General features: G+C 55.0%; 1 protein-coding gene across 1 annotated transcript; it reads left to right on the forward strand.

Annotated features, from left to right (window-relative positions):
- The first annotated feature begins 3,356 nt into the window (after window positions 1-3,356).
- Pgf (placental growth factor) lies at window positions 3,357-15,210 on the forward strand. The gene is made up of 7 exons (XM_076848084.2): window positions 3,357-3,431; window positions 4,605-4,647; window positions 9,050-9,246; window positions 9,464-9,540; window positions 11,551-11,580; window positions 11,687-11,749; window positions 14,838-15,210. Exons 1-7 carry the CDS (start codon window positions 3,357-3,359, stop codon window positions 14,863-14,865), a joined length of 513 nt encoding a protein of 170 aa, XP_076704199.1. The 3' UTR covers window positions 14,866-15,210.
- Window positions 15,211-15,615: the final 405 nt, after the last annotated feature.

The raw sequence follows: 15,615 nt of genomic DNA on the forward strand, positions 1-15,615 counted from the left end.
CACAGGCCAGCCCCTGGTGCTCCCGGGAAAGGTTCGGCTCCTGAGATCAGGGACTCCTCTTCCCACACATGACCATCCAGAGTTTGTCAAGCACTCACTCTGCTCTGGCAATAGGTTCTAGACATCAGCCCTGCCCTCAAGGCACTTGTACTCTGGTTGGGAAGAGAGTTCACACTCACTTAAAAGACCTTTGGAGAAAGATCTAGGTAGGATCCCCATTGCTATTCCTTCCTTGGTAGCTAAATGGCTATTGTCAAATTACTTATATTCTCTAGGCCTCCATTTTCCCATCTTCAAAATGGGAATAATTAACAGGCTGGGTGTAGTTCAGTGGTAGAGTGCATGCTTTGTACATCTGAGGCCCTGGGTTTGATTCCCAGAACCAGAAAAAAAAAAAAAAAAGTGGGGGGAATAATTAAAACCTGCTTCATGTTGTTGTGGACAGAGTTAAGATGTTGGTGTGTAAAACATAAGACAAGGCATGCTGCTTCACACATAACAGGTACTCAATAAATATCACTTTCTGTTCCTGAAATAACAGCAAAGGATTGTTGCAATGAACACTTAGGTGCTGAATTGTGAAAACTGACTCTGCTATCTTCTTAGCAGGTGGATCCACTCAGAGGACCTCCACCACAGCTGAGCACTGGTCACCCGGAGCACGATGGAGGGAATTAGTGTATGCACATGTGCGTGTGTGCACAAATCTCACCATCCTATTGTTCCTCTGCAATTGGCAGAAGCATAAATTTCTCTGTTTCTCTTTTGTCCATGTTGTCAAGGACTCCGCTCTATAACTGTGGCATTTTCATTTCTCTAATCAGAATCAAAAATTGAATTAGAAATCAGGTCCAAAGTTGGGCATGGTGGCACATGACTGTAATCCTAGCCGCTTGGCTCAGGAGACTGAGGCAGAAGGATTGTGAGTTCAAAGTCAGCCTCAGCAACTTAGTGAGGCCCTAAGCAACTTAGTGAGACCCTGTCTCTAAATAACATATAAAAAAAGGAGTGGGGGTGTGGCTCAGTGATTGAGCACCCCTGGGTTCAATTCCTGGTACCAAAATATTAAATAAATAAATAAATAAATAGAAATCAGGGCTGATGTCTCCCAAGGCTGGTGCCCCAACACCTGGCCAGTCCTCACACAACCCTAGGGAGTAAGCACGTTCTATTCTCACTTTCTAGGGAGGAATTAGGCTCAAAAGCGAACATCTTGACTTGAAGTTACATGGCTAGTCAGCAGTATTTAATATAGACAATCATATACGATACAGATAAATACACACATTAGTGCATAATACACACACATGAATCCAAATCCCAAAGAGACACAAACACGTGCACACGTATATACAGATGTCATGGGCAAATGCATGATACAGCTCACAGCACAGAGCTTCTCACCTTCATGCACATGCACAGTGACTCTCCCTGATGACCATGGGCCCAGGAAGTAATATATCCATCTTAAGAACCCTAGCATGTTGGAGCTCGTCAGAATGCTTTTTGCAGCCCCTGCTTAGCTGGCCGCTGACTAGCCCGTGGCTCCTGGACCTCCAAGCTTAGAGCTAACTGGCAGCCCCTCGTGGGTGGGCAGGCAGCAGACCAGAGGTCACTGGGGTGAGACCCAGGATTGCCCTGGCCTCCCTGCTTCTGGCTGAAATGTGAGCTGTAGGGGTCACCTCCCAGGCCCTTTCCTCCCCCACAGTCCCCCACCACCCCAGGCCTAGCCAACTCATGATTCCAAATCCTGCCAGGTCCTTGTAGCCAGGGAGCTGGGCACAGAGGGCTGTGACAGTGGTAGTGGTAAAGAATCATTGAGGACTAAGGGGGGATAAACACAAATGCCACCAACTTGCATGGTCACATATAGAAGCCTGTCCAGGTATTCACAAACAGTGAAGGACGCACATATGCAGAGACACATCAGGCATACAGACTCATAATCCCACAGAAATACATGTTCAGACATATTTCCAAACATCCCTGGACACACACACACACACACACACACACACACACTCACTCACTCATGCATACAGAGATACTCAAAGACCCAGCCCATACAGAGGGTCCTATTTGGATGGTCGGTGGGCACACCACTGGATGTGTATCATCACAGTCACACACAAATGCTCATGCACACGAACAGACACAGACCCAGTCACTACACCCCTCCCTGCTACACGGGAGCATTTCCTCCTCAGCCTGGGACCAGGGGATGCCAGGTTAGACCACTCCACCCCTGCTGGGCTGGCCTAAGCGCGCTCTTCCCCAGGAGGAAGCAGGGCTGGACCCCCAGCCAGGTGCCCTGAGGTGCTTCCTGTGGGCCGCCCACAGCTGGGCTGCCCTGCTGGCTGCGTGGGGGGCTGAGGGTGGTAGACAGGGTGGAGAGACGGTTCTGGAGTCACGTAGCTTGGGTTTTGTCTCTGCTAGTTCTCCGGAAACACAGGCTCGCGCACACGCACACACACGCACACGCACATGCACTTTTCAAGAGTGCACGTGTGCGTTCAACATTGGCAGGCGGGGCACTCTCACGACCTCGGTTTTTTCGTCTATAAAATGGGATCACTGATCCTTTCACCCCCGAGGACTGTGGGGATGGCGTGACATGACCACGCAGGGTCAGACCAAGATGCTGCCTCCTAGGGATGCAGCGCAGCTGTCCCCGAGAGGCAAAGTCCTGAGCCTCGATGGCAGACGTTGGGCGGCGCACCTGGAGGCACCACCCGAGGTGGCCAGCCCAGAGAGGCCGGCTGAGTCGTGGCTCTGGGTGGGCTGGTCCGGGGCGGGCTGAGGCCCTGGGGTCTGTGTGGCGATCGCCCCGTCCACTCGCTCCAGGCTCGGCGCGCTCCGCTCCGCGCCGCCGCTGCCGCCCCGCGGGCCGCGCTCTGCTCTGGGCCACTGCCGGGCCTCGGGCGGGAGGCGCGGTGGGCGGGGTGGCCTGGAGCCCCGCCCCGTGCACAGCCTTGAAACCGCGTCGCCGACCAGCTTCAGTCCCAGAAGAGAGCTGCTGTCTGAGCAGGAAACTGCATCCTCAGACTTCTGCCCAGCCACGAGACGACTTGTGGTCGCATCGTGCCCCCGAGAACCCTCCCAAGGACTTGCCTGCCCCACGCCGCCCCGACCCGCCGGGAGGCTCCTCACCAGGTACCGCAGCCACAACCTTACCTGCTGGCTCCTGACTCCCCGAGCTTCCAAAGGATGCTCGGGCTACCGGCGGGGACCTCCGGGCAGCCGTGAGCGGGACATTCAGCCCCTCACTCAACTCTTCTCCTGTGCCAGGAAACCCCCCAGGGGGACTAGCATGGTGATTTTCCCTTGGAGCCCCCTGGCTCAGGACTTCTGAGAAGATGCTAGCCCTGAGGCTGCTCACTTGCTTCCTGCAGCTCCTGGCTGGGCTGGCGCTGCCTGCTGTGCACCCCCAGGTAAGAGCACCCCCCATCCCTGGCCTGGCTCTCCTCATATCCCCCTCCCAGCACTGGAAGCAGGGGGCTCTGAAATCACAGACCTGCTCCATGGAGCAGGACCTCCTAGGATGTACACACATTTCCCAGGGGCCAGGCTGGACCAGTGTCCTCTGGGAAGAGCTCTCAGACTGGGCTGTCCCCAGCTCCAGGGGGCTGTCTTGGTGGGGGCAGGGAAGCCACAGGGAGGAGGGAGGTTTCCTGTCTGGCCCCTGGAGCCCTAGTGGCTTTGCTAAAAGCATCTGTCCACTAATCCCAGGCAGTTCCCTGGCCTTGTGGTCAGGGTCGAAGCCCGGTGACCAGCCAGGCGCCCCCAGGACCTCTGACCTGGCCTGGTGGGGAGGAAGCTGGCTGAAGAGGCTGTTGGTGGGGAGGATAGGCCCTGCCCCCACAAGGGCTCAGGGGTGAGCTGGGGATGAGACAAGGGGTCCTGCTCTGCCCTCTCCTCTGGGTGGGTGGCTGGAGGTCCTGAGTGCAGGGCCTGGGGAAGTGAGCAGGGCCCTTTTCCCAGGAGCTGGGTGAGTTTGGCTGGGAGCCAGCTTGGGCAGTGAAATCCTGACAAAGCCAATGAGCTCCCTTCCCACTGCACTGCCCTGCTGCCCTGGGAGTCCCCAGCCACAGCCCAGGAGTTGGTGAACTGGACAGTCCCCTGCTGAGCAGCCCAGCCACCAGCCTGCCTGCTGCAGGGCTGGCCAGAGGTGTAACGTTACCGGCAGCACCAGCTCATGGCGCCGCCTGCTCCAGCCCCTCAGCTCCCACCAGCTGATCACCTCCCCCTGGGCTCTGGCACCCAGCCAAGGCGGGCTGTACAGAGCCCAGCAGGGCTGGCCTGGGGGCTGGGTAGAAGGGAGACCCCACAGGATCGTAAGATCTTTGGGACACAGGAGGCCTCCAGAGGCCTCCAGCCTCCCATCCTTTTCCAAATGAGGAAACTGAGGCCAGAGAGAGGTGGGACTTACCTAGGGTCTAATTGGTTTTAGTCACGTGTAGAAAGAGGCAGCTCTGAGACAGGGCAGAGTGTGTGCAGAGGGTGGAGAAGAGTTCTGGGGGCTTCCACCTTCCTGCCATCACATGGGTCCCAGAACGCAGAGCCCCAAGGTGACCTCCGTCATTTCTGCACCTTTCTGTCCACAGCAGCGGGCCCTGTCTGCTGAGACCAGCTCATCAGAGGTGGAAGGTAAGCAGCCAGGCTGGGGTCCATGTGCTCAGCCCCTCTCCTTCCTCCCAAGTCCTAGCAGAGGATGGGATGGGATTGGCATGCAGAGTTGGGTACTGACTGGAAATAAGTTGGGAGAGTCTATAAGCTACTGCTGACGAAGTTGGCAGGACCTGAACAATCTACCCATTGAGACCCAGCAGCATGGAGAGGTGTAGCAGCCCTGGGCCAGAGTCACCCCACTCTTGGGCTGGCTAGGAACCTGTTCCCAGCTTGGGGTGAGGGTGCAGTTGGGGTCTTGGAGGGTCGGGTAGGCAGTGAGTGCCAGGGGCCAGACTGGGGGCCTGGGAGCTGGATGCAGTGGGCAAGCAAGCAAGAAGACCGGGTGGGGTAAAAGGCCTCCCCACAGCCCAACCCTGGTGGAGCTGCAGGGATCTGACCAGGCCTTTCCATTGATTACAAACAGACAGAACATGAGTCGCGCCCTCCCTGGCCCCAACACTCCCCGCCCCGGGTTGCATCAAGAGGGAATCTTCAAAGGGCAAGGAGACATTTGCCAAAGAGACATACGTGCAGAAGACAAGAGGCCCATGCCAGGCCCCCTGCCTTGCTCCTCCCTTCCTGCCTCTCCAAGACGTGCAGAGTGGCCACACACCACTGCTGAGGCTTCCCACCATGCTGTGGGAGGGGGGCGTGTAGAGACGTGCACACCACACACTCGTGTGATAGCCATCCATGGGCTGGGACACCCTCTGTTGGCTTGCCCGCCCGGCTACTTGCCTGCCAACCCAGCAGCCAGATTCTCTCACGCTGATGCCATGAGACCCAGACCCCTTGGCCACTGAGCAGGGGCGAGTTAGCTATCCTTGGCTTCAGTGACACCCCTTGCTATGCCCTCTGGAACTGCCTTAATATTATGCTCTCTGGGATTTGGGGAGGGACCAAACCCCAACCCCCCAACTCTACACCATGTTCATTTTGATGCTTTGAGTGCAGTTTTGGCAACAGGTGCCAAAGATGTCTGAGCCTCAGTTTCCTCATCTGCAAAATGGGAGCATTCGACTACATGATACTGAAGGTTCTTTCTTTTTCTAAGACTATAGGATTCTCTGACTCATGGAAGATACACAAAGATATACACCAGGATGTTGGGTGAGGAGGTTTGAGAGCGAAGATTCATATAGGTCAGCTCAGCTGTCATTCTAATCCATCAGGGAGCTTGTATTTTGGCCAGAGAAGCACAGTGAGCTTTGGGCTCCAGTGTTCAACATCTGAAAGTGACATCTCTTCCTGCTAACACCGGAGCAAGAGAGATAGCATGGTGTGGCCATGGCCATTGATTTTTCATTCTTCATGGGCATTTACTATCATGTCGTTTGACCACGGGGCTGTGAACTAAGAAAACATTCACATTATCCATACTTTACAGATGAAGAACCTGGAGTTCAGAGAGGTCCTTAGGATCGCCTAAGCCTCAGGCACTTTGCAATGTATCTGGCAGAACCTGCCACCAGGCCCTCCCAACTGCTGGGTGGCTGAGCAGGCACAATCAGGGTGTCCCTTGTGGCTGGCTGGCTGTGTGCCCCATTAGTGAGGAGGACACCTGCTGGGCTCCGGCTGCTGGCCAGCGGCTCTGCCCAGCCAGGCAGCCCCTCCCCAGCGGCTTCTCCAGAAGCTTGTTCTCAGGATTAAACATGTCCCTTCCTGGGTGTCCTCTATTCTCCATAAAATAGCAAGTTAGGAACAGATGGAGACGCACCCACAGGGCTGGAGAGAGCTGAGCGCCCAGGAGCGGCTGCAGGAGTAGCCTCCTTGGGGGAACACCCAGCCCTGGCCTGGTGCCTGATGGGGCCTCAGCCTCCCCTTCCTCTCACCCCACCCCCACCCCAACCCCTGACAGACCAGGGGCCAGCAGAAGCGCTCCCTGGAGCAGCCCAGTGGAGCTCCCTCCTGAAGGGCTCGGCCCGCACGTGAGAGCGGCCAACGCACCCCCTCAGCTGGCCCCTCACCCAGCCCGTGTTGTTCCTCCTTCAAACCCAGCCAGGGGCCTCCAGAGATGAGCTTCCAGGTAAACCAGGCCCCACTCCTCTGCCTTCTCCGCCCTTACCCAACACGGTCTCCCTACCTGGGCCAGAAAGTGACAGATTTCAGGCTCTCAGAGCCCTGGAGCCTGGGTGCTGTGGACGCAGAGCCCTACGATGGGTGTGGGGTCCAGGAGAGGAAATCCCTTCCTCTGCAGCCTCGGCCCAGCCGGCTCTGCTCAACCTGGCCGTGGCCTCTAGAGCCCAGCTGGGTGGGAATTTATTTAAGGATGACAGGGGGCTGGGGTGCTCCCTTCTCTGCTCTTGTCCCCCTCCCTCATGGCTGGTCCCAGAGCAGGAAACTGAGCCTTCTGCTGTGCTTGGGCCGCTGACTATCCCTCTGCTCTTATTTATGTTTCCACGGCAGAGATTAAATGTTCAGAGTCGCGTAGTGCTCACGAAGGTTCTAGACTAAACATACAGCTCATGGAGCTGGCGATAGGAAGGTGCTCTCTGACCCTGTACTGCGGAGGCAGGCTCCCCCTGGGCTGCAGGGTGCCTATGGGGAAAGAGGACTTGTTTCCCTCTTGGGCCTAGGGGGAGTGTCCAGTGGCCTGGAGAGGGAGTGTCAGGGAGCCTGGGGATCCCCCTCCAGCCCTGGTCCAGCCCAAGTGCCCCCTGGGCTGAGCAGGGAACCAGCAGCCCACACTCCAGTGAGCTGGGTCTGCTGCGCAGCGGCCCCGCCATCTCCATGTGGCCGTCCTGGCTCTGGGTACTTTCCACCAGCTCCCAGCCTTCCTCAAGAGCCTCTGCTGTGACTGAAGTTTATTTTTCTTCTGAGATTGCCCTGAGAGTCAGGTCCTCATAGGCTCAGGGGAATGGACTTTGGCCCCATCTGCCTCCTGGGAAAAGCCATGGGAGGAAGTGAGGGGCTGCTGGGAGAGGCCGTTGCTCTATGCCAAGGCTGCAGGGCTCCCAGGTGACCCAGCTCCCTGTTCTCCTCCAGCAGCTGAGGATGACCATCAGATGTGGAGCAGGATGACCGGGGCCCAGGGATGTTTCTGTGCCCACATTCTCAAGGCTAGGCCGGGCTGGGTTGCGCGAACTGAATCACAGTCTGTCAGAGCGAGGGAGACCTTAGCAACCACCTATTCCCAACCTTCTTTTTCCCTAGCCGAGGAAACTGATATACCCAGAAAGGTCAAGTGACCTCCCCAAGGTCACACAGTCAGTATAAAGCCAGGACTAGAAACTGGATGTCCTGGCTGTGTCCACTCCCAGGGAACCTCTATTTGGGTCCTGGCACCAGACCTTCCCTTAAAGGAGTAGTGTTTTTTGAGAGATTCCAGACCAGTCCCCCAAAGATCCCACTCACCACAACCAGGACAGTTCAGGGTTCAGGGATGGCCCCGGTAATCCTCAATGAACTGTCATCTAATCTGTCAGGAGTCACTTAGCCTGTGTTTACCAGCCCTCTGCCTCACTCCCGACTTCCCAGAGCCTCAGTTGGGCTGTAAAGGAGATAAGAGCCACCAATGATAAGAGAGAGGAAGAGAAGCCTGGGGCCAAGCTGTGCTTTGTGGAGGAGCCTAGAGAATCTCTGGGGAAGGCCGGGAGGAGGTGGGAAGGGGACCCTGGGAAGCAGGGGTGGGGCTTTCCTTGGGAAGAAGTGGAAGGGTGGGCCCAGGGTGGAGCTCAGCAGTAGAGCACTTGTCTGGCCCGCCTAAGGCCTGGGGCTTCATCCCCAGCTTTGCAAAGAAAAAAAGTAAAATAAAAAAAGAAGGAAAAGAACATCACCCTCCTCCTGCAGCACACAGCACAAAAGCCCAGACCTGGGGAAGGACGTCATGTGCCCTGGCTCAGTGTGCTGGCTCTGGCTCCAAGTGGAGAGAAAGCTGGGCCACATTGCTCCATGTGGTCTTGGTTGCAGGCAAAGGAGCTGGCACTGTGTGGGGCGGGACACGAGGGAGCCATGGTAGGCTTCTGGGCAGAGGACTAAGGGGAAGGCCAACCCACCCTTACGGACTCCAGAATGGTTTTCAGCACGTTCCCCACGATGGGAGGAAGTACCAGGTCAGGCCTGAGAAGGGTCAGAGGACCTGGGGAGCTGCCAGGCACAGTCCTCAAAGCTCCAAGGAACCAAGACCCGCCTGGCTACCTGAAAGAGAACAGAGCTGAGAGCTCAGGATTAAGAGATTCTGTTCTGCTGGGATCTATACCCAGAAGAAGAGCCAAGGGTCCAGCAGGCATCCCAAAGGGATCCTGTCAGAAGCTCCAAAGAACAGAGGTTGGCTCAGATGGGACTGAGGGCTGAGGGAGAAGGACACATGGGCTGCCCTGGGAGCCAGGCCTCGGCTTCAGGGAGCCACCTGCTGGCCTGACCCACCCTCCTGCCTTTGTAGTGATACCCTTCCATGAGGTGTGGGGCCGCAGCTACTGCCGGGCCCTGGAGAAGCTGGTGGACATTGTGACCGAGTACCCTAGTGAGATGGAGTACATACTGAGCCCATCCTGTGTCTCCCTGAAGCGCTGCACTGGCTGCTGTGGTGACGAGGACCTGCACTGTCTGCCCGTTGAGACAACCAACGTCACCATGCAGGTAGGGGGCCCTCTTCATGTGCCGCCGGCTCCATGGCCAGCCCCTACCCAGGAACATACCCACGAGAAAAGATGTGGAGAGAGGAGGAGGTGGGCCAAGGCCCCGGCCAGGGACCCTAGTTCCCCTCTCCAGCACAGGGTGCTCCTTCCTGAGCCCGGCTCAGCTCGCGGCCACTCAGCTGCACCCTCACCAGGCATTGGCCTTTTTCTTCCTGCAGATCCTGAAGATCCCCCCGGAGGGTCCACCCTCCTATGTGGAGCTGAAATTCTCTCAGCACGTGAGCTGCGAGTGCAGGTAGGTCCTGGGGTAGACCTCGGGGACAGGGTCCCAGGGCAGAGGTGGAGCTGCGGGCCCTGCGGCAGGCAGCGCTTGCTTCCCTGCTTAATGGAGCCAGGGCAGCTGCCTTTCATTCTCTAACCCCACCAGCCAGTTTGGCCTGGGGAGCCGATCCCAGCAGCTGGAGTACAGCTGCTGAGATGCCACAGGGGAAGGGGAAGCCTGGGTCCCTCCCAGACTTGAAGGGGCTTAGCGCACGTTGTTCCCTCCTCTGAGATGAGAGGCAGCTGCCACAGGCCCCTGGAGGCAAAGGCATCGCAGCTGGACTTGGTTCTGGGCCAGGTTGCATGCCCACAGGAGGGAGCGACTGCGCTGAGAAGCAGAAGGTAGGACAAGCTCTGGTGGGAGCAGAGGGGCGGGAGAAAGGACGCACTGAGGTTTCTTTAAAGTTGAAGCCACCTCACCCTCGTCCTACCCGCTAAGGCTGGGCCAGCACCTGCCTTGCTGCCTGGGTCCCAAGCACTAGGAACAGCAGGAGCAGCAGGCCTGGTACTGACATCCAGGTCCAGAAAGAGGGAGACAGGCTGAGATGCTGCTCTAGGTACCACTAGGCTATGGGGCAAGGCACTGGACTGGCCAGGCCTAGAGCCCCAGTGTGGGGTAGGAAGAGGCGGAGGACAGGTAGGAAGAGGCGGAGGACAAGCTTTTATTATGTACCTACTGTGCCCAGCCCCAGATGAGGCATTTGATTGTGTTTTCTCATTTACTCACATATGTTTATTAAGTGCCTACTGTATGCCAGGCACTGGCCTAGATGCTTGGGATACAGTGACCAGCAAGGCAGACAAGGTCCTTGCTCTTGTGGCTGCCCTGTCCCCACTGTATAGGTGAGGAAACCCAGGCAGATGCAGCTAGTGAATGTGGAGGGGGAATTTGGATTTGAACTCTGGCCTGTCTGTCTTAGGCCTCCGCTTTTCATGCTGCCTCTCTTGGTCATCACCACATTCTCCCATAGCCCCGGACCACTTAGGCTCAGCCCTGCCTGGTGCCTGGGGCTCTGGCTACCCGCTTTGAACCTGAGCCCGGACTCCAGGCCCTCTTCACCATGTCAGCCTTGGGGGCCCTGTTTCTGCTCAACCAGCTGTACAGTAAAAGCTCAGTCACGAACCCTCCTGGGTACAGTGCTGTACAGTGCCTGTGATCTTCTACATTACCTTTGCTTTTGCACCACTCTGGTGGCACGAGCAGATGAGGAAAGCGAGGTTTCTAGAGTGTCTCTGACTTGCCCTATATGGAGAGCAGGCATTCCCAAGGCAGGAGCAGCCCAGGGCAGAATTCCCTCCCTGCCCACAGCCCAGAACTGACTGTTTCCCTGCTGCCCCTTCCCTCCCCCCACTGTTCCCAGAGAAGACTGAGGCCCCATCCCCTTCCAACAGGCCTGGCAACAGGAACACCTTTCTTCTCACTTCTGGGCCAACAGCCACATCCCCGGGAGGCAGAGCTGGGACATGCCTGGTGACCATGCAGCTTGTGTTCACCTCCCGTCACCACCCTCACCCACTGCCCCTGGTGTTGCCAGGGAGGGGTGGGGGTTGTGCCCTGACAGGCAGCCTTAGCTGGCAGCAATCATCACCCCTGTCCATGGTCTCGTCCATCAATTACCATCCTTGAGGAAATTCCCAGAATGCACCCTGGAAGGAAGGGGAGGAAGTTAACAGAGAAAGTGAAGAAGCAGAGAATAGACTCAAAAGACCCCAGATTTGATGCCAAGAGGCTGAGGCATGCAGATGAGGAGCCCTAAGAGGGGATGTGTACCTCTCTTGGGGGCAGTCACCAGAGCCTAGGGTAGGAACCCCAGCCCAGAGGCCTCTGGCCATCTCTCCCTCACCAGCTCCATGCTTCCCCCTAGTGGCCACAGTGCCAAGTGCAGAACCAACCCTAGGGAAGTCTGAGGCGGGGTGGTGGGATGGCAGGGGGGCCCCATTACTGTTCTCCTGATTCCCCTCTCCCCTCTCTCTGTTTCCCTAGACCTCTGCGGGAGAAGATGAAGCCAGAAAGGTGAGTGGCAAGAGGCTGGGGCCTGGGGCTATTCTCCGACCTGCCAGCCCCTGTCCTAGCATGAGGGCCCCAGACGCTTTGTCCTGATGCTTTTGGCTTATTGCAGGAGGAGACTCAAGGGCAGGGGGAAGAGGAAGAAAGAGAAGCAGAGATCCACAGACTGCCATCAGTGAGTGAGTGGGAGCCCAGGGATGGCAAGGAGGCTGGGCCCAATGGGGGGCCTCTCCCTGCTGGCAGGGGTCAGTGGTCCGCCTGAGGACAGACAAGGCTCAGGGACTCTTGGGGACCAGAATAAGGGCTGCACCTCCCTCAGGCCCAGAAAGCATCAGGGACCCTCTGTTCTTGCCTTGGCTTAGCCCCTAATCCCTGTGAGATCTTGAACAAATCACGTCACCTTTCTGAGCCTAGTTTTTCTCTTCCTAAATTGATGGGGCAGGAAGTATGCCAAGCGCTGGGTCATTTGACAAACACTTACCAAGCACTTCCTGCGTGCCAGACCCATCAGCAAGCTAACACGGGCTTAGGGCATTTACATTCGAATGATACAAAGTTGGCTAGGGCTGCTCCTCACAGCCCTAGAGAGGTGCAGCCCCTACTGGCTCCCAATTGTTTTTCTGCTCTAGGGTCCCTTTGCTTCCTCTTCCCCTCTCCATGTCCCTTGCCTATTTTGGCTTCACATTGGGGACAGCAGGCTGGAGTCCCAGAGTTGAGTGTGGCTGGGAGAGAAGGATTAGAGAAGGGAATACCTAAATTTGTGAGAATAAAAAAATAGTAAAAATAAAATATTGTACATGCACAGTAAAACAGGGTTTCCCTTCAGGGCCTAGGTCTGCTTCTAGCTGCAGGACAGGAAACCATTTCACTCACGCCGTAGGAGTGGAGCTTACCCAAGTCCTGATCCCAGAAGCCAGGTCCTTCAAGAGTGGAGATGTCTACCCCATCTGGGAAGACAGGGATTTGGCAAAGGCCCCCTAAGGCTTATGGCCCTCATTTCTACCTTGAGCCCGCACAGCCATTTAGGGCAGAAACTGGCAGTAAAATCAAGTGAGCCAGGCAGCCCGAGGTACAGAGTGTCCCATCACGCCATCTCCCAGCCATCAGTCGTCAACCATTTCATTAGGGCATTTTCTGAAAGAATTTCCAGAACTCATGGACTTTCTTGCTCTTTGTGGTTTGACCCTTTCTCATCATAATTACAAACAGTTACAAAGGATATAATTTCTGGCACATTGTAAATAATAATATTTTAGTGTAAAACTATTATAAGAGTGAGTCTATAACTCACTCTCCAGAAATATCCTACTGAATATGCTGTCCTAACGTAGTCCTCCTCATCATCTAATATTTAAAAAATGAACAGCAAAAAAATATATGCATAACCTCCCTTAATATTTACTTACGTATAACATTACTTCTATTTGCCTGGGACTTTGCATTTATGTTTTTTATGGTACTGGAGATTGAACCCAGGGGTGCTCAACCATGGAGCCACATCCCCAGCCTTTTTTTTAATTTTATTTAGAGACAGGGTTTCACTGAGTTGCTTAGGGCCTCACTAAGGTGAGGCTGGCTTTGAACTTGCAATCCTCATGCCTCAGCTTCCCAAGCTGCTGAGTTTATAGCTCAAGAGTGAAACAGCTCATTTCTGTTTCACTTCCCCTACAGAATTTCTGCCTAATATAATATTACTTTTAATGCTCAAAAGTCTTTTGTTGGGCTGGGGGTTTAGCTCAGTGATAGAGAGTTGCCTGGCATATACAAAGTGCTGTGTCTGATACCCATACTGCAAAAAGAAAAAGAAAAAATTATTTACCACCTTGTTATATTTGGCTGTCACGAAATGGTATATAAGTTCAAACTATTTTTAATATCCTGTGAGCATGAAACCAAATTAAATTTTCTCCTGGAATAAATTATTGAAATAATTATTGGTAGTACCACTTGTCCAAAACAGCACAAATACATCATACTTTAATAAATGTAAAGCCTAAAAGTACAATCCATCTTATTGGGGATGCATCTCAATGAGATGGATGTGGCTGCCTCTTTTCAATTAGTTAATGACTCTGTTGATGAATGTTACCTCCTGCCAGACTGAGACAGGATTCAGCATAAATTGCATTTCTGTTTATCATTTTTTGTAGATGAAAAGGTTGAGGAATCAAACTCAGAAATAAGTAAATGGGACTGGATGCCACTCAATTAGTTTGAACTCCTTCCAAAGTTATTTGCCAAAAACCTCAGGGTGATCTGCTAACGAAAATCACTTCTGATGATATATCGGCTGACAGCTAGGTTAGGTTACTCTTCAATTTTGTTCAAAAATGTAGAAATAGCCTAACTCACCGGGCTCGGTGGTGCCTGCCTGTAATCCCAGCAGTTTGGGAGGCTGAGGTAGAATGATCGTGAATTCAAAGCCCATCTCAGCAATTCAGTGAGGCCCTAAGCAAATCAGTGGGACCCTGTCTCTAAATAAAATATTTAAAAGGGGGCTGGGGATGTGGCTCAGTGGTTAAGTGCCCCTGAATTCAATCTTTACCAAACAAGAAAAAAAATCTCCTCACTTGCCAAGGACTTGGTGACCCAGTCCTTTGACTCAACACCTACACCAGTATTCAAGTTGTCCTTCCATTTCGTGTCCTGGGAACACTTTCACCTTGCTGCAGAGCACTCTAACGGGACTTAGAAAGGACCAGGTGCATCCCTTCCTTTCTAAAGGGAGAGGGGTAATGAAGCAGGCCTCAGTCACTTTTTCACACAACCAATCTTAAGGCCATATACCCACAAAGGCTGAAAACTGATTTCTTTAAAATCATCATTTCTCAGGCTTCACGGCCATCTAAAGGCACCTGTTCCCCTATTTGAAGACTGCTGCCTTAGGGTGATGAGAGGTGTTCTTACGTGAAGTCAGACTGAGTTCAAATGTGACTCTGTCCCTGACTAGCTGTGTGATCTTGGGCATTTCTTGACCTCTCTGGGTCTCTCAGATGAGAGACTAGGTTCCTTTAGTTCCATGCAGATGAGAGAGCATCATCCCACCAGGAAGGCGTTCTTCAGACCTTCCTCCTGGGATGTTGTGATAGGCTTGGCACGAGGCTGGGCAGCTGGGTGAGTGTTCAGGGAAGGGTGGCCCGCAGCTGCTGGATGGCCTTCACTGCGTCCTCCCCGTGCACCCTGTCCAAGCTTCCCCTCTGCGTCCACCTCCCACCCTCCACAGTGTGCTGACACCCCTGCCTGTCTGTGTTTGGTCTTGGCAGGTGCAGTGACACTGTTCCCCGGACGTAACCACCCCTCGGAGGAGCCAGACCCCGCCCCCAGCTCGTGTATTTATTACTGTCACCCTCCTGGGACCTCCCTGCTGGTACCTGTCCTCTATTTATTAGCCAACTGCATCCCTGTTGAATGACTCCCTCCCTCCAGGACAAGAGGAATGGAGGGAAAGGACCCTCAGGAATTCAGTGCCTTAAACAGAACGTGAGAGAAAGAAGGAAGCCAGACACGGACCTGTGGGAGCTCCGGCTTGGGAAGAAGCGAGACATGTGGCCTTGCAAGGGGCAGGCCAGGCCCCAGAGGGGACCCAGAATCTGTTCCTGGGCCCAGCGCTCTGCACGGGGAGCCCAACTCCTGGCCGAGGCAGGGGTACAGGCGCGTGCTCCGGCCACCACGGCCGAGGCTGGGTGGGAAGGAGGAGGGTGGGTGGAGGGGATCCAGACTGGTCCTCCTCTTCCTGACCCGGCTCTTCACCCTGGAGACCAGGATGTTCAGTGCTGGAGAACGGCGCATGCCTGGGGGCTTTTGCCACTCCTGTCCTCTAAGGTCACGCCCTCCCACTTTGCCACCTGCTTATTTTGGGAACATTGTTCTTTCTAGCCAGGGCACCACCACTCTGCCCCCATCTCAGGGACTTAGGCTGAGTGGGCCCCAGGCTGGACAGCGAGCAGGCTGGACAAGGAGGAGCCCAGCAAAATGGGGATGAGGTCACCGGGAGAGAGGCCCTTGTGTCTTAGCCCAGTGGCTGCGGAAAGTGGAGCAGAT

Source organism: Callospermophilus lateralis, chromosome 3 (assembly GCF_048772815.1).
Source record: "Callospermophilus lateralis isolate mCalLat2 chromosome 3, mCalLat2.hap1, whole genome shotgun sequence".
Classification (NCBI taxonomy): Eukaryota; Metazoa; Chordata; class Mammalia; order Rodentia; family Sciuridae; genus Callospermophilus; species Callospermophilus lateralis.

Coding starts and splice junctions, on each gene's coding strand:
- Pgf (XM_076848084.2), top strand. CDS start 3,357: ATGCTAGCCCTGAGGCTGCTCACTTGCTTCCTGCAGCTCCTGGCTGGG. Junction 9,247..9,463: donor CAACCAACGTCACCATGCAG/GTAGGGGGCCCT, acceptor TTCTTCCTGCAG/ATCCTGAAGATCCCCCCGGA. Junction 11,581..11,686: donor GAGAAGATGAAGCCAGAAAG/GTGAGTGGCAAG, acceptor GGCTTATTGCAG/GAGGAGACTCAAGGGCAGGG.